Consider the following 24,732-nt stretch of genomic DNA (forward strand, 5'->3'; position numbering starts at 1 on the left):
ATTTGTCATTTATTAAAATTATAAATATATATTTTAACTCAAAAGTACAGTTTTTAAATTTAATGTTGCTGAAACAAAAATAATTAAAAAAATAAATATATCTGATTGAGGAATCACTCATCTTTGGAAAAGAGAGTTTATTACAGAGAAATGGCTCTTTCCAAAATAAAAGCTATACTATACGCTTCTTCTGGGCTATATTCTCAGCAGCATATTGTAGCGGGTCAGGGCTGTTCGGGGTTCTGTTTGTACAGTTATGTTTTGTTTATGTTGCCATAGTGACGGGTGACGCCCTCTTGCTGCGACGGTGTGTCCTTCCGGGGTCAGAGGGCGCCCTGTGTGTTGTTGTTGTTGTTGCTGTGCGGTTGCCGCGCTGAGCAGTTAGCTAGCGGCAGTGTTCTTCTGCAGATGTCAATAAACGGCTGTGCTCCCTGGCTAGCTCACGGGAAGCAAGACCAAACAACACCTCCGTCTCCTCGTTGTCTGAGCTCGCCACATTGGTGTCAGAAGTGGGATGATGGTGGCACCCCATGTTCTGACCCGAGTGACTTTTCCCCCGCCTGTCGTGACCGGCGGTGCGCCAAAAGAAGGCACCTGGATATTTGCAAAGTGAAAGCAAAAAACAAGCGCAAATTCAAACGCGATTTCAATATGTCACATATTGACAGTGGCTCACCGATGCCAATGACATAATTACCCAGCTACATTTCCGAAAGAATGCAAAAGCATTGACATATATTTTTCCTTCCTACAATAGCCCGATGGGCAGGGCAGAGATAGATTTTGGTAGCCCGACTGGAAAAATCGCTAGCCCGATTTTGCAAGCCCTGTGTTACAGGCATGGCCCTTTAAGGATGAAGCCTGATGGGAAATGTATTCGGGATGTGTGTAGCGGGACTGCCTGGTGTGTGTGTGTGTGTGAAGAGAGAGAGCGGAGAAGGGGAAAAAGTAACGGTTAGCTACAGAAGAAACGGAAAGAAAATAAATAAAAGGAATATAATAACTCCCTCGACAGCCAGAGTTGTGTCGGCGATGCTCGCTGTGAGTAAACTGTTTCAGCCCACTGTACGCTGTGTTCGTGCCTTAGAGAAGAAATAAAGTTCGGTGAAGCAGTTTCCTACGCCTCCTTCGATCTTTTTGCTAGCGGAGTTGACCTGTATAGTAAGCTGTTGCCGGCTACGAGTCAGTTACGGAACCTTCAAGTAACTGCCAGAGGTTTCCTTACTACGGTTCGGGGCCGCGGATCTGGCGCGGTAACACCTGTATCTGATTGAGGAGTCACTCATCTTTGGAAAAGAGAGTTTATTACAGAGAAATGGCTCTTTCCAAAATAAAAGCTATACTATACGCTTCTTCTGGGCTATATTCTCAGCAGCATATTGTAGCGGGTCAGGGCTGTTCGGGGTTCTGTTTGTACAGTTATGTTTTGTTTATGTTGCCATAGTGACGGGTGACGCCCTCTCGCTGCGACGGTGTGTCCTTCCGGGGTCAGAGGGCGCCCTGTGTGTTGTTGTTGTGGCTGTGCGGTTGCCGCGCTGAGCAGTTAGCTAGCGGCAGTCACTTAAAAACATAGTTGTAAATGATATAATATATTCTGACATCTCCCCCAAGTTAAGGCAATTATATATAGATGGTATTCGATTTTGTGATGTTAAATGCAACAATAAGTTTCTTAGATCTTCATTAAGGAGGCTTTATTCTCCAAATTTACTTAGACGTAATTACATATTAAAAGATTTCCAAAGGGAAGAAATTGAAAAAATAAGAACTGATTATATCACCTTCCCTATCCCTCCTAAAGGGAAAGAAGTCCAATTTAAAATCTTGAATAAAATTTACCCGACAAATAGACTCCTTAGTGATAGATTCAAAATAGAAACGGGTAATTGTGTATTTTGTGAAACAGAAGAGGAGGATTTGGACCATCTATTCTTTTTGTGCAATTTTATACAAATATTTTGGTTGGATTTTCATACCTGGCTTTATTCCAGTGGGATTCAAATTACCCCATTTACCTTAAATATGATAATGTTTGGAGTGTTTTTGAAAGAAAAGAAAGCTAATTATGGTGTTAATGTGTTATTAATCTTGTGTAAGTATTTTATACATAAATGTCGCTTTTTTAAGATTAAACCAACACTGGCTCACTGGAAAAACGACCTAAACCTGTTGGTTAAATCTTTGACTTTAGTTAAAAAGAAAAAGGCTGCTTTTTTTGTTTCCTTTGTAGAAGATTTTGATTTAGTGAGTTAATAATCTGTTAATTTATGTGACCCCATCTTTATATTTTATTTTCACTATATATGAAAGTTGCTAATATGTAAGAAATGTTTATTCTCTGAATCTGTAATATATGGTGCATTTTGTTTGTATGTTTATATTACTAATAAAAGAAAAAGACAAAACAAAAAAAAAAACAAACAAAAAAAACCAAAAAACTAAAAAAAAAAAGTTAGCTAGCGGCAGTGTTCTTCTGCAGATGTCAATAAACGGCTGTGCTCCCTGGCTAGCTCACGGGAAGCAAGACCAAACAACACCTCCGTCTCCTCGTTGTCTGAGCTCGCCACATTGGTGTCAGAAGTGGGATGATGGTGGCACCCCATGTTCTGACCCGAGTGACTTTTCCCCCGCCTGTCGTGACCGGCGGTGCGCCAAAAGAAGGCACCTGGACATTTGCAGGACTTTGTGTGGGGCAATGGGGTCGTCGGGGACGACTGACCCCTTAGGCGGGGGCTATGTAGCGGGTCAGGGCTGTTCGGGGTTGTTTTTTTTTTTTTTTTTTTTTTTAAATAAACTTTATTTAACAAACAATGAGTATACAACATACGAACAGATGAAGTATACAAAACAACAGAACATGAACACACAAAGCCAGGGGTAAAAGAAAAAGGTAACAATTATAAGAATACACGCAAAAATTCACATACATAAATTGTTTTGAGAGCCTTTTTGTTGGTGGAGTCTGATATTGATTGTATGTACATTTCCACATCCTTAAAATAATGACAGAAATATGGTGTTTTGTTAGTAAACTTACATTTATGGATATAAAATTTAGCTAAAAGTATTAACAAATTTATCATAAAAAAACATTTATCATGCTTCTTGGGGAACTTAAAGAAACAGAATAAAACATTTTCCCATCGTAAAGAAAACTCCCTTAAAATATGGACAATAACAAACCCGCTAAATTCCTTCCAGAATCTCTGTGTAAAAGAACAGTACCAAAAAAGATGTGTCACAGTTTCTGGATGATCCCCACAGAAAGTACAATTAGTATTTATGTCCCTTTTAAATTTTACCATGTAGTGACTGGCTGGATAACATTTATGTAGAATTTTAAATGAGACTTCTTTTACCTTATTTACAATCAAATATTTATGGGGGACCATCCAGACTGTCTTCCACTTGATATCTGGAACAAATCGGTTCCAATAAGATATTATATATGGGAGAGAGACGATATCTTCTTGGAATAAACTACGTATTCTTTTATTGCTATTACCAAGTTCCTGTGAAAAGCAGATTTTTCCTATTGGTGACTCAGCTGGACCAGAGAGAGTGACTGAGGTAGAGATCGAGCTGTCAGTGTTTTTATATAACATTAAAGTCCCTGAGGGTATGGCACCAAGCACCATTGAGAATTCCTGAACACTGATTGGAAAATTATATAGTGCAATAAAGTCGTTGTAAGTAAGTAGTTGTCCCTCTCTATTAACCAGCTGAGCCACCAACAGGATCCCATTTTGGATCCAAGTTTCCAGGAAAAGTGATTTATTTTTATATAAAATATCTCTGTTGTTCCAGATAAGGTATTTGTGAGGTGAGAAGTTGTGTTTATAAATGAGGGTCCACGCTAAGAGGACCTGCTTATGGAAGGATGAAAGCTTTACAGGGAGTTTCTCAACATTGTAATTACAATTTAAAACAAAATTAAAGCCACCAAAACGAGAGAAAATATAATATGGTATAAAGTTCCAGATAGAGGTAGGGTTTTTAAGAAAATGTTTAGCCCAATTAATTTTGAAAGTGTTATTTAAAGTAGAAAAGTCTAAGACGTTAAGCCCACCTGATTCGTACTTATTCATCACAACAGTTTTTCTAATATAATGCGTACGGTTTTTCCATATAAAATTAAAGAGCATACGGTCAATATCTTTACTAATTTTCTTATCCAGATGTAAGGAGAGAGCAGCATATGTTAATCGGGATAACCCTTCAGCTTTAGTAATTAACACTCTACCTTTCAAAGACAAGTCCCTTTGCAGCCACTGGTTGAACTTTTTTAGGGTTTTCTGTATAATTGGAGTGAAGTTTGAAGAGCATCTTGATTTTTGGTCTTTGGATATTAAGAGTCCCAAGTATGTGACTTCTTGTTTAACAGAGATATTACAGATAGTATTTGCAGGGCAGTCTTTAATTGCTAGTAACTAGAGCTGGGCGATATGGGATTTTTTCATATCACGATATGTTTTTTTCATTTCAGGCGATAACGATATCTATCACGATATAAGCCAAATAACTATATTTGTAAGATTTAAATGTGCCGTTGCTCACAAGTAAAATGTGAAATAATCAGCAGCTTGTTTTTATTTAAATATTTATTTCCCATAATAAGTTCAACAGGGTAGATGTACTTAAGGAACATGAGACTTTTTCAGATAAATAAAGGCAAATATTACAAACTACACAAAAGGCAGCCGCTAAAGCGTTTAAGTTTCAAAATAGAACAAACGAAACAGACTAAATTGTCAATTCCACTTAGAAACAAAATATTAATTCTAAAAATAAATCTTAGTTTGTTTTACAGAAGAACAGACAAAACTGACTAACTTTTGTCAATATCAAATAAACTGAGAACTAAAAGGAAATTCTCAATCTCTCCTTGTTGTATAGCTTAGCTTTTCAAACAGTTTTAACAGTTAGTTTAGTCTGACAAAAGCCGAATGACGAATTAGCGCTTCCAGTCAGAGACTGAGGCTACGTCCACACGTACACGGGTATTTTTGAAAACGGAGATTTTCCGTTTTCGTTTTAAAAAATAATCCCGTCCACACATAAAGGCAGAAATGAAGGAAAACGCTGCTATGAACATGCCAAAGCAGCAGGTGGCGCTAGATTCCTAACCGTGCAGAAATACTGGCCAATCAGAAGTCTAGAAGCCTCGGTGGGAAAAAGTAAACAAAGCTGGGGCATAGAAGCAGAACCGAGTCGTATGTGTGGACGGACAGTAACTGTGTGTATATGTAAGCATTTAAACACTGCAGAGAGTAGAATTAACAGTAACAGTATTGTAGAAATTCATTTCACCGAAACAATAACGTGGCGCACAGTGTGACGCATGCACCAGTTTATTGTATTTCCAGACTTGCTTTCGGCACAATTTACAGTGCACGCTACTCTGTTTTTTGTCAGACTTGAAATAGCCGAAATACCTTCACACTACGGAACTTCTATGGCTCTTCCGTTCGACAATCTCTCCGGCATTGCAACCATCATCTGTTTTCTCTTCGGTCACGCTCGGTTGATTTTTCTAGTCGGCACACTCATTTCCTCCATTACGCGCTGGCTCCATTACCCGCTGGCTGCTTCCCAAACAAACACACGTGTGGCTTGGCACTTGTGCTGTACGTAACAAGTCACGCGACGTGACGCTGCGGCTGTGATTGGTTCGGCTCTGCGCTACTTAATTTGGATTGGCTGACCTTTTTTTTTTTTTTTTTTTTTAAGAGGACAAGAGCGGCGAGGTCTATCGCGATAGCTTAATTTCTCTATCGAGTAAAAGTTATATCGCGATACATATCGTTATCGTTCTATCGCCCAGCTCTACTAGTAACTCACACTTTTTAAGATTTAGGCATAAACCAGAGGCCTCAGAGAAATCACTAATCACAGTAAGGGCTGGAGGGATTTGGTTTGCATTCTTCAAGAAGAGTGTGGTGTCATCGGCTAACTGGCTGATGACGAGCTCCTTATCAGCTATGGTGATTCCTTGTACAACACTATTTGAAATATTAGTTGCAAGAATTTGTGTACAAAGTAAAAATAAATATGGTGAAATAGGACATCCTTGGCGAATACCACGTTTCAGGTCAAATCTCGGGGTGGAGCCGTTAATCATTTTAATAGAACTATTGCCATTTGTGTATAAGGTTTTGACAGCTTTACAGAAAAACTTGCCAAAGCCAAATTTTTCCAAAGAGTGGAAAATAAATTGATGTTCAATTGTATCAAAAGCCTTATAAAAATCCAGGAAGAGAATGAAACTATTGTCAGGTATCAGATCAGAGTAATCAAGTAAATCCAAAACCAGTCTAATGTTATTAGAAATGTGTCTGTTTCTCATAAAGCCTGATTGTGTCTCATCAATAATTGTTTCCAAGACCTCTTTAATTCTGTTAGCAAGTATTAAGGCCATAACCTTATAGTCATTATTAAGCAGGGAGATGGGTCTCCAATTATCAATAAAGAGTAAGTCTTTGTTTGGTTTTGGAATAAGTGTTATGAGACCTTGAGTAAGAGAAGGGGGGAGGGTGTTATTCTCTATACTTTCTGTAAAAACCTGCAGTAAAAATGGAGCCAGGAGATTAGAAAATGATTTATAAAACTCTGCAGTCAAACCATCTGTGCCGGGAGATTTATTGGCCTTAAGTGCAGAAATGGAATTACAAACTTCCTCCACAGTCAGAGGGCTGTCACAATAACTTCTATCTTCCACAACAATAGATTTTAGGTTTTTAATATTATTGAAAAATCCTGTTGAGACAGCCTCATTATATTTTGAGTCGTATAGTTTAGTATAGAATTCGGCACAGAAATGTGAAATTTCTCTAGGATTGTCAGAGACAATGCCATTAATATTTAGTTGATGAATAGAGTTTGTTTTTGATCTGTATTTTTCAAGTCTGAAAAAGTAAGCAGAATTTTGTTCGCCCTCCTCCAGCCACCTCTTCCTGGATCTTATGAAAGCACCCTCAGCCTTGCGTCGATATAAACCGTCCAATTTATTTTGAAGTTCTAGTAAACTTAATTTATCTTTCTCTGAGATTTCTTCTGGGGACTTCTGGTAATAAGAGGCAATTCTGCTTATTACTTCTTGTTCTTCAGCTTTCCTTAATTTAGCAATTTGACTCCCGTATCTTCTCAAGAATTTGCATGCTTCAAATTTAAAAAGTTCCCAATTGGTACAAAAGGACTTCTCTCTGTTAGCTTTGTTCCAATAATAAACAATTAAGTTATTAATCTGCATGTTAACCATTTTATCTTTTAGTAAAGAATTATTTAACTTCCAATAAGAGAATTTATGAGGTATAGTATCCAGTGTAAACATTTGGACGTTAATGTGAATTGCTCTATGATCAGTGAGGGGGGTGGCAAGTATATTAACGGTAATATTATCTTTATCAATACAGTCAGAAACAAGCCAAAAGTCAATACGTGATTGCCTGGATCCTGTCTTATTGCTCCAAGTAAAGAGTCTATCATCTGGAAATTTTTCTCTCCAAATATCCACAAGATTAAATTTTCCCATAAATTTTTTTAAGTTTGCACTGTATGAAGACTGCTGCCCTGGAGGCCACCTATCAACCGTATTGTCTAAAGCAATGTTAAAGTCTCCACCAATTAAGAGGACTGAATTTGGGTATTTGGAGAGCCAGAAATTAATTCTTTCTTCTAAGGAGTCAAGTAATTTATCATTTTCAGTTTTATTATTGTAACCATATATATTTACTGCAATGAAAGTACTGTTATTGTGTCTGATTAGTGAGCAGAGGTAGTGTCCTAAGGTGTCACAGTCAGAGTGTAACACATCTCCAGAAAAAGAATTTTTAAGCGTGGCAACTCCAGCAGAACGCTCAGAGCCATGGGACAACCAGACTTCATTACCCCATTGTGATTTCCAAAAATTTGTATCAGCAGGTGTGGAATGACTCTCTTGGAAAAAGCAAAAATCTGTTTTAAATTGTTTGGCAAATAAAAACAAAGCTTTGCGTTTACATGTTTGTCTTAAACCCCTGGTATTAAGAGAAACAAATGAAAAAGACAAAGTTATTAGAAAAAAGAAAGAGAAAAAGTAAGTTCTAAACTTCCACAGCTAAGAATAGATCTATAGGATAAGGGGACCGGGTGCTGCACAATTTAGGTAGTAGAACAGTAAAAACCCTGAGTGACTAAGCTTACAAAAATACAGTTTTTAACTATCTACTATGGTTTAAATATAGCTTTTTATAGATAAACACACTCTTCAACACAAAATAAAATTTTAACCTGAGGGTGAAAATATCAAGTTCACCATGCAAACAAGCTCACAGAAATGTCATTTCGGAGACTGAATAAGCGTCTCTATGAAGGAGGGAAAACTTCTGATCCACTGATGAATCCTCGGCCTCCCACGAAATAAGCCGGCTTACCCTCCTTACGGGCTTTGTCTATCATCGGCCACAGTTTGTCACGACGTTCTCTGTCCTCCCTGGACAGATCTTCAGCGAACCTCAAATGATTGTCCTGCAGGTAGGAGGATGTTTTGGCTGCTTTCCATACAGCATCTCTGTAGATTCGGGAGGTGAACTGCACGATGATGCCTCTAGGTCTGGTGCTACCTTGTCGCTTGGCTCCGAGTCGGTGTACGGTGTCGATAACGTCAGGCAGCCTACGATTTTGTTCTGGCAGAACAGACTGGCATATCACAGTCACCTTTCCCCTTACGTCTTCTTTCTCAGCCTCCTTGACTCCATGTAGTCTGAGATTCCACCTCCTGGAATATCTTTCCAACTCAGATATTCTCTGTTGGCAGTTGTCCACTCGACCTTCCTCTTTAGTTACTTTTTTTTCCAAGTCGCAAACTTTCCCCTTCATATCTTTCATTTCCGCGCACACAAAATCAATCGTCTTTTTGAGACCCTCAATCTGGAGCGTATTCTCTTTCACCATGTTCGAGTTCTCTCTCACCATGCTCTCAATGTTATCAGACCTGGTGTTTATTAGTGCCGACAGACGAGAAATTATCTCATTTACATCAACTGGGTCAGAGCTGCTGCGTTCGTACATCACCTTCTTCGGAGCTGGCGATTGGAGAGGTGTAACAGGGAGAGGTGGGAACTCATCCATTTCTTCTTCGGCTAACTTGAGTGCCACCGTAGTGGCTGCGTAGTTATGGAAGCTATCCATTAGCACGTTGCTGGACGTAGCACTCTCCTCGTTAGCATTCTCAGGCGCTATCTTAGACTTGGAACTTTCCAGTCCCCTTTTCGCTCCTTTCTGATTCGGCATTCTGCTGCTTCTTGCCCTATGATTGCTGTATCTTCTCTTATTTAGTGAATTGTTAGTGTTAGCAGCATAAAGCTTAGGTTTTACCGTTGTTCACGAACTTTCTGTGCAGAACTCGGTAGAAAGCGTCTACTCACTCCGCCATCTTGGCACCCCCCCCTGTTCGGGGTTCTGTTTGTACAGTTATGTTTTGTTTATGTTGCCATAGTGACGGGTGACGCCTTCTCGCTGCGACGGTGTGTCCTTCCGGGGTCAGAGGGCGCTCTGTGTGTTGTTGTTGCTGTGCGGTTGCCGCGCTGAGGAGTTAGCTAGCGGCAGTGTTCTTCTGCAGATGTCAATAAACGGCTGTGCTCCCTGGCTAGCTCACGGTAAGCAAGACCAAACGACACCTCCCTCTCCTCCTTGTCTGAGCTCGCCACAATATTAAACATATCAGGTCCCCATAAGGAGAATCATGTGCTAACGGCTGTCTAAATGACTCGGGTAAAGTTTGTAACATGCATGCTTGTTGTTTTTGTCTGCTTCCACTTGTCTTTGCACTAGGATGATGTCGGCGTAAATGTGCAGTCATATTCGTTGTGTTCCCACTAGTGCTCCGTTATCGAGCTACCCCTGCGTGGGGCTAGACGGCTAACACGTTAACGAGCTAACTGCTCGCTAACACACTAGTTCCCACCCATGTAATTGAGCATTGCGTGGCACATCCAACATACTGTTTTACTTTAGTCCATGACGTGCTTACCTTCAGGGTCATATGTCACATGAAAACCAAAATAATTCCAAACGCCACATCTGAATGAGGGTGGGGAAGGTTCAATTTGCCATGTTGCAAGGAGAGCTTAACTTCTGTCTCGCTAGCTTGCCCTGCGCTTGTCCTTCTGATGATGCTGTCTGTGTTGAGCGCTCAGTGGATCTGCGCTCGACAGTGCAGCCTAGGCTGAGTAGTCGAACGCAGATTTACTGAGCGCTCAACACAGACAGCATCGTCAGAAGGAAAGTTGATAAAATAAATTACAAATTTTGTATTGTTCATACATATGCGTACCGAACCGAAAGCACTGTATCGAACGGTTCAATATCGATACGAGTATCGTTGCACCCCTAATATCTATATATCTATCTATCTATATAGATAGATAGATAGATAGATAGATAGATAGATAGACTGTCTTACTGTGTTTGAGGGTGCAGAAAGACATTTTAGGAAGAGGTCAGAATAATCTGAGAAGATCAGACTTTAATCACTGTATAATTCCTATTTATCCTTTTTACAATCACTTCCAGTATGTTTTAAATATCTTTGAAGATTTTATTGATAACTTTTAATTGGCCTCACTACCTTGCTCCTAGCTATATCTCTGACTTCTTAGTACCATATGAACCAGTGTACACTTTGGGATCCTTGGGAAGCGGACTTTTATCCAGGCGCATTGGAAGGGTCTCCCTGAAGAAATTGGCTGAGTCAGTTATTTTAAATACTTAAAACACACTTTCCCGATTTTACAAGAGTTTGAATTTCCATTGAACAGACCTTATTTACAAAACAATTTCTGTTATTTTTGCAACGTCTTCACACATTTTTTTTAATGTCAATTTATTTTGTTGCTCCTGTGAAGTTTGGATTTTGAAAATTGCTATAAAAATAATAGTTATTATTTTATTTCTAAAGAAATTTCACTAGACTCAAATCTCTTTTCACCGGGGTTGTATCCAGAAGAAACATAATAAGACTATAAATTAATAAACATCAGTAATATGTTAGTTTGATTAATGTTCGTTTTTTAAGTATTTTATTTAAAGTATTTTTAAATAAAAAAGCTGATAGTGTTAATTTTAGGAAACACATCCCCTCAGAGATTACGTTTTGTGGAATAAATAAGACAATTAAGCCAAACTAGACAGAATAACAAAATAACAACAACAAAAAACAAACCCTCTCCGGAAATCGGTAATCTTTTCCTAACAATGTTAAAGACATGGATCTAAGACGGCCATATTTAGCGATGTAAAATGATTTTGACATTCTTGAACAACAGGAACCGATTTTTGTCTGTTTCCTATTTTTATTGCTTGATTTCTTTTTGCTTGTTTATTATTTTTTAATGATTCTTTAAAGATAAAGATGTTAACTATAAACGGTCAACCTCCTAATCGTTCACTCCAAAGATCAGTTTTTTCGACATCTGCTAGTCACCCTCCTCTGTGTAGCGTCTTTTGTGGCTCTAAAGGGATTTGAGAAAATAACCCCTCACGATGTCATCATCATTATGCTGGGCAGGGCTTGAAACCTACTTTAAACAGGAAGTCTGACAGACAATTACCAGTAATTTAGTGTCTTGTTTATTTTGACACTGAGTGGGAAAAGAGCCAGATTTCTGTCATGTTAGAGATTCACAAGCAAAAACTACAACCCCAAATGTACTCCACATGTTTACTGATGAAGATGGGAATAGTGAAAGATTAATGAACGGGCCAAATGCTGCAGTTTAGGGAAGGCCTTATCTTCTCGACCTAGTAGAGCCGCGTGATGCCTCTGAGAGAAGATGGCAAACAGACAAAGAGGGAAGGAATGGAAACAAACAAGCATATGGGGCCTTTAGACGAGTTTGATGTGTGGTTGTAGTTAATTACTACACTACTTCAATTTACATTACATGAGTAATTGCTTTTTTGAGGTTTAGCTAGCAAACTAACACTAAATTGTTAACCAGAAACCAGTAAATAAATAAGAAAGAGCACAAAGGTGACCAATTCACTCATTTACAAGACTTACTGAAAAAAATCTCTTATGCTGAACTATTAAATTTTGAAGGTTAAAATAAATAATCGTATCTACACTGCTCTAGCTCGAAGCTACACAGTCATGTCAGCTTGGTTTGAAATATGTCACCACAATCAGAAATAAAAGCTTTGATGTACAAATCTTTTAAAATAAATCAACATTCAACACAATCCTTGTGTTTGTCGCTGTGATATTATGTCTCCTGCAGACTAACAGAGGTTGATATCAGCGTGGGAGTATTATGTATCTCTCACTTTGTGATGCTGACTTAGAGCCAGATGTTGGTCAGTTTATCTGCAGAGGCAACAAAAAATATGATTCTTACAATGGGTGCTTAGTATGCAAAAACCCACACAGAAAACCAGATAACTGACTTTGGGCCTTCCCAGAGGGAAAAACCAGCCCAGCTGTCTGGTAGCTTGGCAGGGAGAAACCACTAAAAAGCAGCCTCTGATTGACCTGTGAGGTCAAGGGCATCTCAAAGAAGTAATTCTGCTATGAAGGATGCATATGTTTGCATGTGATGCTTTATGCCAGAACTGCCTGTACACTATCTGTGTACTAATGTTGGCAACCAATGTTTAGCGTTCTGCTTTAATACCTGAACAAAATCACACAATGTGCACTGGCATGTAGCTGTAATAGTCCTCAGGATTTTGTTCTTGTTGCGGTGATGGTGAGAATGCAGAGAGCAGTTTTTTTCGATGTGGTCCTCAAAATGGGGAGCTGTAGAAAGTTGAGGAGAAACATGGAGTCTGAGCAGTGGTTAGCTGAAGCACTCTGAGGCCTCGTGCAACTCCAGCAGGCTTCCTTTGCTGCAATATGACAAGCTCTGCCCACGTACTTAAGTTAATCTTTATATAACTCCTGTAGTCATGGGAAAAATGAAGCTGGGCTTGACACGATGGCTTTTTTTTTTCTTTTCTTTTTTTTTTATATCCTCCAGAGTTTTTCAGTGGCTGTTTTCAGTGGCAGCATCAGACTACAGAGTCAGAAATCGGTCATGTGTTTGAAAGGCTAATGTTTTGCCCAAGAGAATATGTTCCCTGAAGGTTTCTGGCAGGGCAGCAGAGTTAAACTCATGCACATTACAAGCATGCCAGTGAAGGTCAAGTGAGAATGGCAGCTGGCTGAAGACCTGCAGGCACTCTCCTCCTCTGAGGCCTGAATTTCCGAGCTTTTTTACATGCACGGATGCTGACCGTCAAACTGCTTCCACTGTGGCGCACGATGAATACAAATGTGTTGAGAACATGCTGATGAAGAAAACATGCATCTCAGAGGATCTTTCCATACAACAACAAGCACTTCATGCCATCTGGAAGAATTCCAGTTTTGTGCTCCAAAGCTACACCTGACATTGTCAGTAACATTATGGCAAGCAATGTTGAAGGGGGGCAACTCTTAAACACTCCAGGAGGAAAGAAAAATAACCAAGTGGCCAAACCAATAGAGTATGAAGTGGAATGTGAGGGTGTGCAGCGGCATTGTTCAACAAAAATCTCAGGAACGCACACAGATCCTGTTTAATGCTTTCCCGCTGCAATTTGATTCCACTCTCCGCTGAACCGAGTCGGCCCTGTTACTTCTTCATGTTGATTTGTTACAGTTTGTTTATTCCTGCCTCGAAAATTAACCTGTTTTGAATAATAGTGCGCAGAGTAACGCAGAAGTACTAGAGGCTTTCGCTATTTGTGGATGCAGGTGCACATAGGAAGAAGAAGTCTTTATAGGTGTGGCCATGTTCAACTGTTTAGATGTCACAAGGATGAATATTTCAGCCTTGCTTTTGGCCAAATAGCAGATTTTTCTGGTGAATTGTTCACTTATTAGTTGCTGATACGGGCTGCTATTCTCAAGTAAAACAGATAGAGTCATATGTATGATAAATTCCATTATGTAAGTCTCAGTTGATGCATTTTTGTTTTGCTTTGATTGATTGATTGATTTGTTGATTAGGCCCATAAACTGGTTGTGCTGTCAAAAGCAAAAATGGTTCATCAAAAACTCTGTCTTTTTTTGTCAGGAGTTCCTTTGTTTTTTCCCGGTCTGTTATATTTTTTGAAGATAGCTCCCACTGTGTTACTGTTTTTGGTTAAATGTACACTCGCTTTCAGGTTAGTCTGTGTCTATTCTTTAAATCGTGTCCAATTTCTCCTGTTACAACCAGGTTCAGCAGCAGTTGTTTACGGAAACATTGCTTTTAATTTAAACCACTTACTAACCTCAGTTAAAAATGACAACTTAGAGAGCGTAAAGGCAAGAAGTGGTATTTTCCCCAAGATTTGAAATGAAACTCGCACTGTCACTGCGAGGTAAGTAAGAGGGATGAAATATTTTCACTCCTGTTCAGGTGCTATAACGTTTTCTTCTATTTTGGAGATTTTTACTGTTTGCTTTTTGTATTTTATTAGTTCACTGGACTTTCTTGTTTCAGTAAGCAGAGTTGCAGGTTTGCTCAGCCTCACCACCATGATGTAGCCAGGGCTTTGCCCCTTCATCTAGGACTCAGCTGAGAGTCATCGAGGGATGAGTTTCAGTGAGAAAGGTAACACCATTTACAAAGAATACTCCAAAATTATCTTCTTTTTTTTTCTAGCTATGAGTCGAAAATGTGTTCTTTTTGGACTGATTTCACTGATAATTCACAATAAGGCAGAATGTTCTCCTCAGACAAACTCACTTTCTTCTGTATCTTGTTTCAGAGCTAGAGATAAAAAGCACAAGTTAGATTTGAAGTACTGTATTGTTGCCTGGCAACAGGACTGAAAACCCAGCAGTGTCTGGGGGTCTCGGTTTCTTTTTTAACTTTCTGTTTGTCCTTACACACACTCTGTAATTGTACCCGGCAGTGGGTTTAAAGTGAAGGAAACACCGTGAAATATATTTAAGGCTCAGGCTGTTTTGTGCATCAAACAGTACTTAACACAATCATGATTTATTCAGAAGCAAGCTGCCTCTCATACAAGTATTATATGTGATCCTTCTGTTTATCAGGAGAATACAAGGAGATTTTGTTACATGTGTCCAAAACGATCATAAAATTAAATTCTAGTTAAACATAGTGCTGACTGACTTGCAGTCCAGATGCTGTTTAGTCCAGTTGTTTGTTTTTCTCTCTAAGCTAAATGGATGCTGTGGAGTCTGGGGATTTGTGGGGAGGAACAGTACAGATGGACTGACCTTTGACCCTTTGTTCCACTGAATAACTAGTTGATTACTGGGTGGCTCATTTGCTCCCAGCAAATAAATCTGGCACTCTGATGCCATCTAGTGGTGTACTGCTTTTTGTTAGTCGCACGCTCACATCATCATTACATACATGTACATATGTATGAGAAAACCGAACATATCTACATATTCTGTGTGAAGATTTTTATTTCAGGAACAAAATTTCGTGTAACAGTAGAGACAGAGTGGGGGCATGCTTCGCTCTGCCTGTCACGACAGTCTAATACAAAAAGCTTTTCCTCTCACAGTGGTAAACGAACAAACGTGGAAACGACAGCATACTAGACAGTCACGATATTCATAATGCGAGAACAAACATACAGAGTGCTTCAGCTCAACTGCGTGGGAGTGACCAGCTGCCACTGCGGGACTCCTGTCCACGCAGCTCCTGAGCTGATAAGATAGATAATACTGTGGAGTCAAGGGGAAGTTATTGAGGTCACTCAGCTCAGGCAAAATTCTTCTTGAGGAAGTTGATTAGTCCGTTGGTGGAGGAGTCGTGGGAGTGAATCTCAGCAGTGTCCTTGAGCTCAGGCTCAATCTTCTTGGCGAGCTGTTTGCCCAGTTCCACTCTAATAATGCGTATGTGAGGGGAGAAGACATAAATACAAGAGATATGATGGGTTCAGTCATGTGTTAATACATTTTGGAAAATCTGCAAAAATGTATCCACAGTGCCTCAATCTGAAAGCTGCACAGTATAACATTAGGCGTCAGACTTCTCTTAAAGCTTGCTTATTTGAGCACAGCAGCCCCTGGTGTTCAAACCTTTGGGTCAGACAATGAGAAGAAAGTTGGCCTAAAGTGGGGGAGAGGCTTGTTTCGGAAAGGGGATGAACGGAGGGGCCTACACCAAGGCATAGTAAATGTTAAATAAGGTTAATTCTGACTGTGAATCATGCAAAATTTCAGCAGAGTCCAGGAATAAACATGTGGAGCTGCGAATTAGCACAAAAGAGAGACTTTTATTAGGAAACTTGTTGTGTATGCTGAAAGAAACAGACTCACCCCCACTGGTCAAAGCTGTTGATCTCCCACATTAATCCCTGGACAAAGATCTTGTGCTCATACATTGCTGCAAAAATGGGAAGAATAATCACAAATTCAACAAATGAAATGAAAACAAAGATTGAATTTCTGAAGCAGCACAATAGAGCTGTTCAGAATAAAACCTGCTCAGTTAGTTTCCCATCATAGGTGCAAACACACTGACTGTTACTATGCAACAGTGTGCAACGTCCTGACTGAAGCTCAGCTGGAAATTGCCGCTCTTTGGCTGTTTCAGGAAATTCCCACTGTGTGATCATTACCACCACTGTCTCAGATATCATTTATTATTGTGCAGTCCAGCGCATTTAAAAACAGTGGAAATTATTTCGTAATGTCTCATTTTCAGATAAAACTAACCGGGTTAAATTAGATAATGGTATATGTAGAATTAAATTGATTAAAACGATGTTTAAAAGGACATTAAAGCTTCAAAAGAAATTGTTATTGGTAACGTTACCAATGATAAAACCAGTACAGTGACAAAAGTGGTTTACCTATAAGTACTCCAAGTGTATATGGAGTCAGTTTCTTGAAGATGATTGAGTTGGTTGGTCTGTTTCCCTGGAATACCTGCGGCGATCAAATAGAAACATTTTAGAATACAATTCACTATTTTGCAAAAATGTTTTTTTTAACAAAGTATACATTGCCATGTCCATACATGTCACTGGAGGGCACTGTCCCCCTAACACAAGATATTCATGGAAAGTTTTTGGGGGGGTTAACTTTTTTAGCTGTTACAATGACTTGACTTTAATTTGAACAAAAATCAGAAGTCTAGTTTAGACACAGATGTAAACATGGTACTTAGCTGTCAGGGCTAAAATTAAATGTTTAAGATTGGTTCAAAAGTGGGTCATTGTCATTTCAGTTTAAGTTTCAAGTTTAAATGTCCACCCACCATGTCACCATCTCAGATTTGCTTATTTCTAATAGGCAATTCCTATTCCTATTTGAAACATATCTCGTTACTGGAAGCTTTTATTTATTTATTTTCTTTATTTTGGTGAACTGAACTGAAATGACACAAGTGAATATCTCTCAAGATCTGGAGAGGTCGTGGTGTGTGTTTTATTGTCTTCGCCTTTCCAAGGCGGAACTGGATCTTGATTCCTCGCCTCTGAACCCGCCCTGAACACACACCTGTGGCTCATTTACACTGATGCTGGCAGACTACTTAAGATGGCAAGAGAGACTGCTTCCTTGCTGGATCGTCACACTACCTAGCATCAGTGTAGCCTAGCCTTTTGAGTATTCCTTGTGCTGTCCTAGAGCTCCCTCCTAATGTTGTTTTCCTCTGTGTACAGGCTTTCTAGATTCCCTGCCGGCTGGATTCCTGTGGATGTGTGTGAGTGAGCATGAGCATTTTGGAGTGGACTATCTGAGTGAGTTGTGGATTGAGTTGAAGAGGAGGGTGCGTGCACCTGCCTTGGACCTTCCCTCCCCTTCAGACCCCCCTCTACTCCCTGGAGCCCCGTGTTATCTGTCTCACTGTATATATGTATATATCCTCACTTGGTGCCACATTGTAAATAAACCCTCACCTTCTCTCTAAAACTTCAAAGTCCTGTGATTGAGTCCTCTGCCTAATAATCTGTGACAATCCCCTCATTTTTTAAATTGCAAATACATATGTCTTTGGGGTTTTAGTACAAAGCTGGATCGAAATTTAATTTGAAACCAGTGTGATTGGACAGGCAGATGATAGAGGATGACATTTAAAAAAAAACAAATATTAAAACATGAATGAAATTCTGTTTTTAATGCAGTTAACTCTGGTTTTCTGTTGCAAAATAAGCTTACTGGCTTGTGGACAGTCAAAACTGAGGTTTTTTTCACAAGCTAGGGTGTTGCTAGTACATTATAGCAAGAAGGTTCAGAGTTTGATTCTCCTGGTTGTCTGAGGAGTTTGAAGATGCACTTAAATGGTTTCTGAAAAAGTCTGCATCCTTGATTCAGACTGTTTGTTTGCGGTCCTCTTTGGATGAGATACATATAAGCTAAATCATCAAAGAAGTCAAAGGCAATTTATTCTTCAAATAAAATCAATAAATGCCTCCATTGTCAGACCATGGTCATATTTAACCTTTAAAAAAAACAAACTCCAGTGCATTTCAGCAAAAAAGCCTTCAGTAAGCCTCCAGGGTTATTTGAAAAAGAGAGTGCTTTGAACTTCTTTGATGTTTTAGAGTTTGCAAATGTAGCGAGAAGAAAAGGTGTATTTTCATTTTTCAGCCAACGTTAGACATAAAGAGAGATGTGGGTTTTTTTTGTTTTTTTTAGATGTCTTTTCACTTTTCAAAGTGACACAGTTGTCTTCAACATCTGTTTACAGAGTTTTTACTGGGTGAGTCTCTCTAACCTGCTGTCAAAAACAATTTGCAATCGGGTTTGTAAAAGCAACATGACAGGGAGCTCTCCTCTTAAGTTTAGGTTTTAGTTTGTTGCTGTTACATGCTATCAGCAGCGCAGCAGGTTCATTATCTTTGATAAGGTAGTTTCTCTTTATTCTACGTACTTTGTGTGGTAGGATTTTCTCCAGAGCCTCCCCACTCAGGCCGCTTGCCTCCAGCTCCCTCTTGGCCTCTTCGGTAGTCTTACCTTTCATCAGAGCCTCTGTCTGAGCCAGGAAGTTGGCCAACAGGATCTACAGTCAAATGAAACAGGCAGTTTTAGATAGTGTATTTCCTACATGATTAACAAACAGATAAGTAACAAATTAAAATAATATATTTAAAATGTCTCAGTATCTGGAACTGAAAGAATTCAGCACCATTCTTCTAAAAGATACTCCCTCATTTCTGGGACACATCAGTCCAAAATCTCCTGTACTTGTTTAGCTGGCCCTCGTGCCCTTCGAATTGGGGCATAGTGATCCTGAAACTGATTTCTCCCATAAATATTCTTTAGAATAAAGGTGATCACTCAGAGCAACTTTTCATTGATTTGCGCTGACCCTTTTTTCTAAGGACATGAGTGGAATCAAACCATTTTACAAAAATGCACAGCATAAAAGAACCAACAAATCCACCGCAAAGATCAAAAGTTCAATTTGTTGCTGCGTCTTTAAATAGATGTTGGCATAAACTGGTTTGACCACTATGACAAATTAGAAGGAAGCAGAAAATAAATTGAAGGTCAGTGGCTTGCACCTCAGCTCCAGTGCGCAGCCCTTGTTCTGATGCTAATGTCGGAGGTCTGACAATCACCTCAAGGTGCCAGTGCAATATCATATATGTTGCCAAATAACTTGTCTTGGAGCTTTGAGAAAATGCCCACAAAAGTTATATCAGAACATGCAGCTCTCTTGGGAATAGTTTATTGTGACTTTTCGTAGCTATTTGTTACACTGATTTTAATAATTTCTAATTCCACCCCAAGCTCTACCTCTCGGACAAACCTTATCATAAAACCATCATTTGAAGTTTATGCTTTGGACTTTCATCTCACAAATCCAACAAGCAGCCTCCGCCAACCACCGTTTAAAACAATTAAAAACAGCTCTAATATTGGTCTCTTTATCTAGCTTTATTAAATCTACTAACATTATGCATCCTATTAGCTTGTATGTGTTGCTGAAAAGGTGGTGTATTGGCATGCTTGAGATTTTTTCAGAAAAGTAGTGCTTACGGTTGACTGTGAAATATCTAGGAGGAAAGAAATTCCACAAACTATCCTGTAGCAACAGTGGAATCCTATTATAGTACCACATTTCAAGTCAGTGAATTCTTTCACAAATATTTATATAAGTAGACTGCATGGCTAGGTGCTTACAGGGAAACTAAAAGCACTGTAATTTTAAGATTAAGCGGTATGGCTGAATACTTTTGTCTATACAGTCTAGTAGAGTAGTCTAGGATGTGGTCAAACTCATTTAATATCCTAAACAAGAGACAGACTTCGCAATATCTGCATAAATGCTGCTTTAGACAGATACCTCTCTAACATCAGTGATACCTTGTGGTGCAGGTTGTCTCTGATTGGATGCTGTGATTGAGCTGGAATCAGGAAGTCACAAGGCACCATTCGAGTTCCTGAAATGAACATGTTGAGTCGCATTAGTGACAAACTTAACCAGGTAGCAAACTGGATTAAAGTCCTTTAGTCTGTGGGCTACATGCAGCTCAATTTGATCCTGGACCATTAAGATAATTCCAGTTCTTTAACTGTATATAAGTTTACTCTGAAGAGTTTCACCTGCACTGAAACCATAATATTTTTAAATGAAAACACACCTTATCACTTTCCCTCACAAATTTTGCTAGACAATAGAAATGTATATTTCTTGGTAAATTATTATTTTTTTCTTATATGCTGAGTGATACAAACAGAAATAATCACCAGCCTGAGGTGTCTTAAGACAACTGACAGCAATTTCAGTGATATGGCTCAGATTTCCACATTCACTGAGTCTGTTAATTACATGTAACTAAACTACAATAGTATATACTGTTTTTATGATTCAACAACTCACCAACCTCCAGAAATACTTTAATGTGCTGGTTTTTGTACACAGTCTACATATTTGACAACCCAGGACCAGAAAAAGACCAGCTGAATCAAATGTCTGTTGCTGCTCCCAGGTGGAGTTACCTTGGTGGATGAGCTGGTAGAAGGCATGCTGTCCATTTGTTCCAGGCTCTCCCCAGACTATTGGCCCAGTGTGGTAGTTCACACGTGTCCCATGATTAGTAATGTACTTTCCATTTGACTCCATGTCACCCTAGACAACAAACACTCTCAATATACAATGACTCACTTATATTATTAAAATAATCTATCAACTCTATAAGTTGATTTAAAATAATGTTTTGGATCACTTCTGCATTGTGGGGACAGACCTGTTGGAAGTAGGCAGTGAAACGGTGCATATACTGGTCATAGGGCAGCATAGCCTGGGTCTCAGCGTGGAAAAAGTTGATGTACCAAATGCCCAACAGAGCCAACAGGATGGGAGCGTTCTTATCCAGGGGAGCAGTACGGAAGTGCTTGTCCTATATATGAAAGGGTAAACCTAATTTACCTTTGTTTTCTGTATCATTCTTTAGGGAAAAAATCATAACAATAATTTTCAATATCAGGCAGGTGAAGAAGTGACACTTTGAACATCTCATTATGGTGTACCCACCATCCAGTGTGCTCCTGACAGAAGCTTCTCAAAGTTGTCAAAGCCTGGAGATCAGATGCACAAGAAAAGTTAAGTGATTGTGTAGACTTTTAGCACTGTACTTGGGATGAATATGATTGCTGGTCCACACATATAAGTTTTCATATATGTTTTAGCAATGATTTTAGATACTGACATAAAAATGCAAATATTTCTCCTCAGGATGGACCCAAGTAACCTTGGTATTCCTGTAGTTTAAGCCCCAGCGAGCTCCCTGAAATGTGTGGGTGTGTTTACTGTACATACCAATGTGCAGGGCAATAGCCATTCCAATTGCAGACCACAGGGAGAAACGACCACCAACCCACTACAAGAAAACACACAAAAATTATACAATGTTTTGTCCCATTTTAATAAAAGGAAGCCAAGGTTATGCACATATGCAATTAAAATAAACACCACACTTGATCTCTATAGCTTTGTTAAATAGTAGCAAGAAATGTATGATTTGCCTCTCAGCCTGGCTGGGGGGCTTCTTTGCCTCCCTCCTGCTGTGTGCCCAGCCTGGAGGCTACGGTCTGTGACCGGCTCCCGGTGCAGACGGCTCCCTGTTATAGTGTTTCCTCACTTGGCACATGTGTACCCAGCCCAATTTTACTCTTTAAGTGTGCGTGTGTGCGTGTGTGTGTGTGTGTGTGTGTGGGGGGGGGGGGGGGGGGGGTATATGTGTGTATTCACATTGTTTATGTTAATGAGAGTGTGGGGAGTGAGTTGGAGGGTGGGGTGGGGTGGGCTGCTTTTAACCATGTAAAGCACTTTGTGCTACATTTTTTTTTTGTATGAAAAGTGCTTTATAAATAAAGATTGATTGATTGATTGCTTCAGTCTTAAATCTTTTCCAAAAGTTCTTTTAGGCATTTTTTCTCCCTTCTTCTCTCTTTTGGACTGAAAATACTGTAGACTAGAGGCGGACAATACATTTTTCCAAGGGGCCACATGAGAAACTGGGACTGATGTCGAGGGCCACATCAATAAGCTTAACTCAGTTTCATTTGATTTTAATTTTAGCTCTTTATAAGCTTATTGTGGCAGCCCTCTATAACAGTCCCAGTCTCCCATGTGCCCCTTTGGGAAAATTGATTGCCCACCTTTGCTGTAGATTTTGTGCATGCAGCCATTTTCTCCTGACATAAAGGCCACATTATAGCTGTTACCTTTAAAATACCAACAATGTAACTAAATGCAACTCTCTGACCTTTGATGCAACTCAGCCTTTACAGTAACCTCTGCAAGAGAGAAGGTCACTACCAATAATAACTGAGACTGAAGAGCTTCTGATTACCCGGCAGCTGCTGTTCAGAGAGTCTGTCTCACCTACTTCACAGGTCAAAAGTCTGCTTTATTTATAGCTTCTACTCTCGCTCCATGGCACCGTGTGGACGTGAAAAACCTGCATACAGTGTGTGTGTTTTAAAGCTCAAAGGGCACTCACGTCCCAGAACTCGAACATGTTCTCTGTGTCGATGCCAAAGTCTTTCACTTTGGGCTGAAGGGGAGACAGAGAAAAACAGAAAAGTTAGTATTAGAATGTGTAGATGCAGCGAGAGGCTTATTAACCCTGAAAAAAATTTGGTACAACTTACACCATTGGTGGAAAGAGCCACAAAGTGTTTGGCGACAGCAGCTTTCTGTTGAAACATATCAAATTTATAATTAAGAAAGACATCCTTTTAGTGTAGTAATGAAACTGTGCTGTGCAGGATTGCTGCAAACTCACATCTTTGGCATGTTCGAGGAACCAAGCTTTGGCCGACTCAGCATTTGTAATTGTCTCTTGTGTGGTGAATGTCTGTATATATAGGAATACACATATATTCATGCAGCAATTTATAAGGAACTTTCTGTCTGTGCTTGAAGATTTAGCAATAAATAAATAAATATTCCTCATTTCTTCATGAACATGCTACCTTGGATGCAATGATGAAGAGGGTTGTCTCAGGGTTGAGCTGTGCCAGGGTTTTGGCGATGTGGGTGCCATCAATATTGGACACAAACCACACACGAGGTCCATCTTTTGAGTACGGCTTCAGGGCCTCAGTTACCATCAGGGGGCCCTACAGGTCATGGTAAGGGAAAAAAAAAAGTCAGGCCTATTTGTGTTATTATTAATATATGTAAGATTAACAGATCTTTCAAGCTAATCCACTCACAAGATCAGATCCTCCAATTCCAACATTAACAACATCAGTGATGGCCTTCCCTGTGTAGCCCTTCCACTCGCCACTGCGAACTTTCTGCAACACATAAATCGCAAACATTATTTTTGTGGGTCTATAAACTGCTGATAGCTGCATCAAAAAATTCATGAGCAGGGCTACAAAACTGACATAGTGAATTGTTTAAACAGTTCTGTGGAAGAGCTTTTGTTGTGATTTTGTGCCTTTATTTTTGGGTTCACTCACATGACAGAAACCCTTCATTTTCTCCAGAACCTTATTAACGTCTGGCATTACATCCTTCCCATCCACCATGATGGGAGTGTTGGAACGGTTCCTCAGAGCCACATGGAGCACAGCACGGCCCTTCATTTCCACAGCACCAGGAGATAAATGTTAATATACACAGACTCTTACTATCAGCACTGAAGCACTGGGTATTTTTCTGCTGGCTGCTTACACTGCTCGTGAATGAGAAGTGAATGGGTTTTTCAGCTTGCATTTACTGTACTTAGTGTTCATTTTTAAGAGAAATAAAAGAAAGAGTGTTAAGCGAAGTTATGACTGTTTAACAACGAGCACCTCAGTGAAGTTTATCTTCTCTCCAGTAAACATCTTCTCTCTGGCAGCCTCAATGCCTCTTGACTTGGCCTAATGAAACAATAAATATGAATGCTATGTCAGTAACAATTTGGGAAGTTTTAAACTTATGAGCAGTCCTTCAAAGAAACACAACTTAAGTGAAGATGAAACTTGTATCTGATGAACTGACCCCCACTTTCTGCTTGATGAAAGGATTGATTGGCTAATGATTCGGTAATTAATATAAACAGTTTAAAGGCCACAGATCATTTAAATGTAAATTGAATTACCAGGTCAACCAACATTTTCATAACGTCCTCTGTGATGAGGTTCTTGGAGTAATCCAGAAGAATGTCTCCATCCTCAGTTTTCAGTGTGAGGCTATCGGAGACAAGATGAGGATATTTTCTGAGTATCAGTATCCAGACAAAAACTATCATTTTGTCGTTGTGTTGAGGTTTGACATGTGTGTAATGAAGCCACACAGAGGTCTGTTA

At 39.5% G+C, this 24,732-nt stretch overlaps 1 protein-coding gene and 1 long non-coding RNA gene across 4 annotated transcripts in view; one reads left to right on the forward strand and one right to left on the reverse strand.

Annotated features, from left to right (window-relative positions):
• On the forward strand, positions 1-17,887 carry LOC308398528. Of its 2 annotated transcripts, XR_013971964.1 has the most exons (4): positions 1-1,041; positions 9,476-9,635; positions 14,487-14,597; positions 17,638-17,887. It is a non-coding gene; the product is annotated as an uncharacterized lncRNA (long non-coding RNA). The 2 variants fall into 2 exon arrangements; XR_013971965.1 differs by lacking the exons at positions 1-1,041; positions 9,476-9,635 and having other exon boundaries at positions 10,224-14,597.
• gpib (glucose-6-phosphate isomerase b) overlaps positions 15,410-24,732 on the reverse strand; it is a 13,116-nt gene continuing 3,793 nt past the window's right edge. For both annotated transcript variants that reach the window (XM_080885204.1, XM_080885203.1), the window contains exons 2-18: positions 24,526-24,616; positions 24,236-24,304; positions 23,900-24,019; positions 23,648-23,731; positions 23,405-23,551; positions 23,215-23,286; positions 23,081-23,125; positions 22,930-22,983; positions 21,744-21,804; positions 21,459-21,502; positions 21,172-21,324; positions 20,924-21,053; positions 20,288-20,364; positions 18,849-18,977; positions 16,825-16,900; positions 16,289-16,355; positions 15,410-15,852 (exon numbers count right to left, since the gene is read on the reverse strand). In XM_080885204.1, the coding sequence (XP_080741330.1) occupies positions 15,729-15,852; positions 16,289-16,355; positions 16,825-16,900; positions 18,849-18,977; positions 20,288-20,364; positions 20,924-21,053; positions 21,172-21,324; positions 21,459-21,502; positions 21,744-21,804; positions 22,930-22,983; positions 23,081-23,125; positions 23,215-23,286; positions 23,405-23,551; positions 23,648-23,731; positions 23,900-24,019; positions 24,236-24,304; positions 24,526-24,616 (1,543 nt within the window). In that variant the 3' untranslated portion in view covers positions 15,410-15,728. The remainder of the gene's footprint in view (positions 15,853-16,288; positions 16,356-16,824; positions 16,901-18,848; positions 18,978-20,287; positions 20,365-20,923; positions 21,054-21,171; positions 21,325-21,458; positions 21,503-21,743; positions 21,805-22,929; positions 22,984-23,080; positions 23,126-23,214; positions 23,287-23,404; positions 23,552-23,647; positions 23,732-23,899; positions 24,020-24,235; positions 24,305-24,525; positions 24,617-24,732) is intronic.

Source organism: Rhamphochromis sp. 'chilingali', assembly GCF_963969265.1.
Source record: "Rhamphochromis sp. 'chilingali' genome assembly, chromosome: 6".
Classification (NCBI taxonomy): domain Eukaryota; kingdom Metazoa; phylum Chordata; class Actinopteri; order Cichliformes; family Cichlidae; genus Rhamphochromis; species Rhamphochromis sp. 'chilingali'.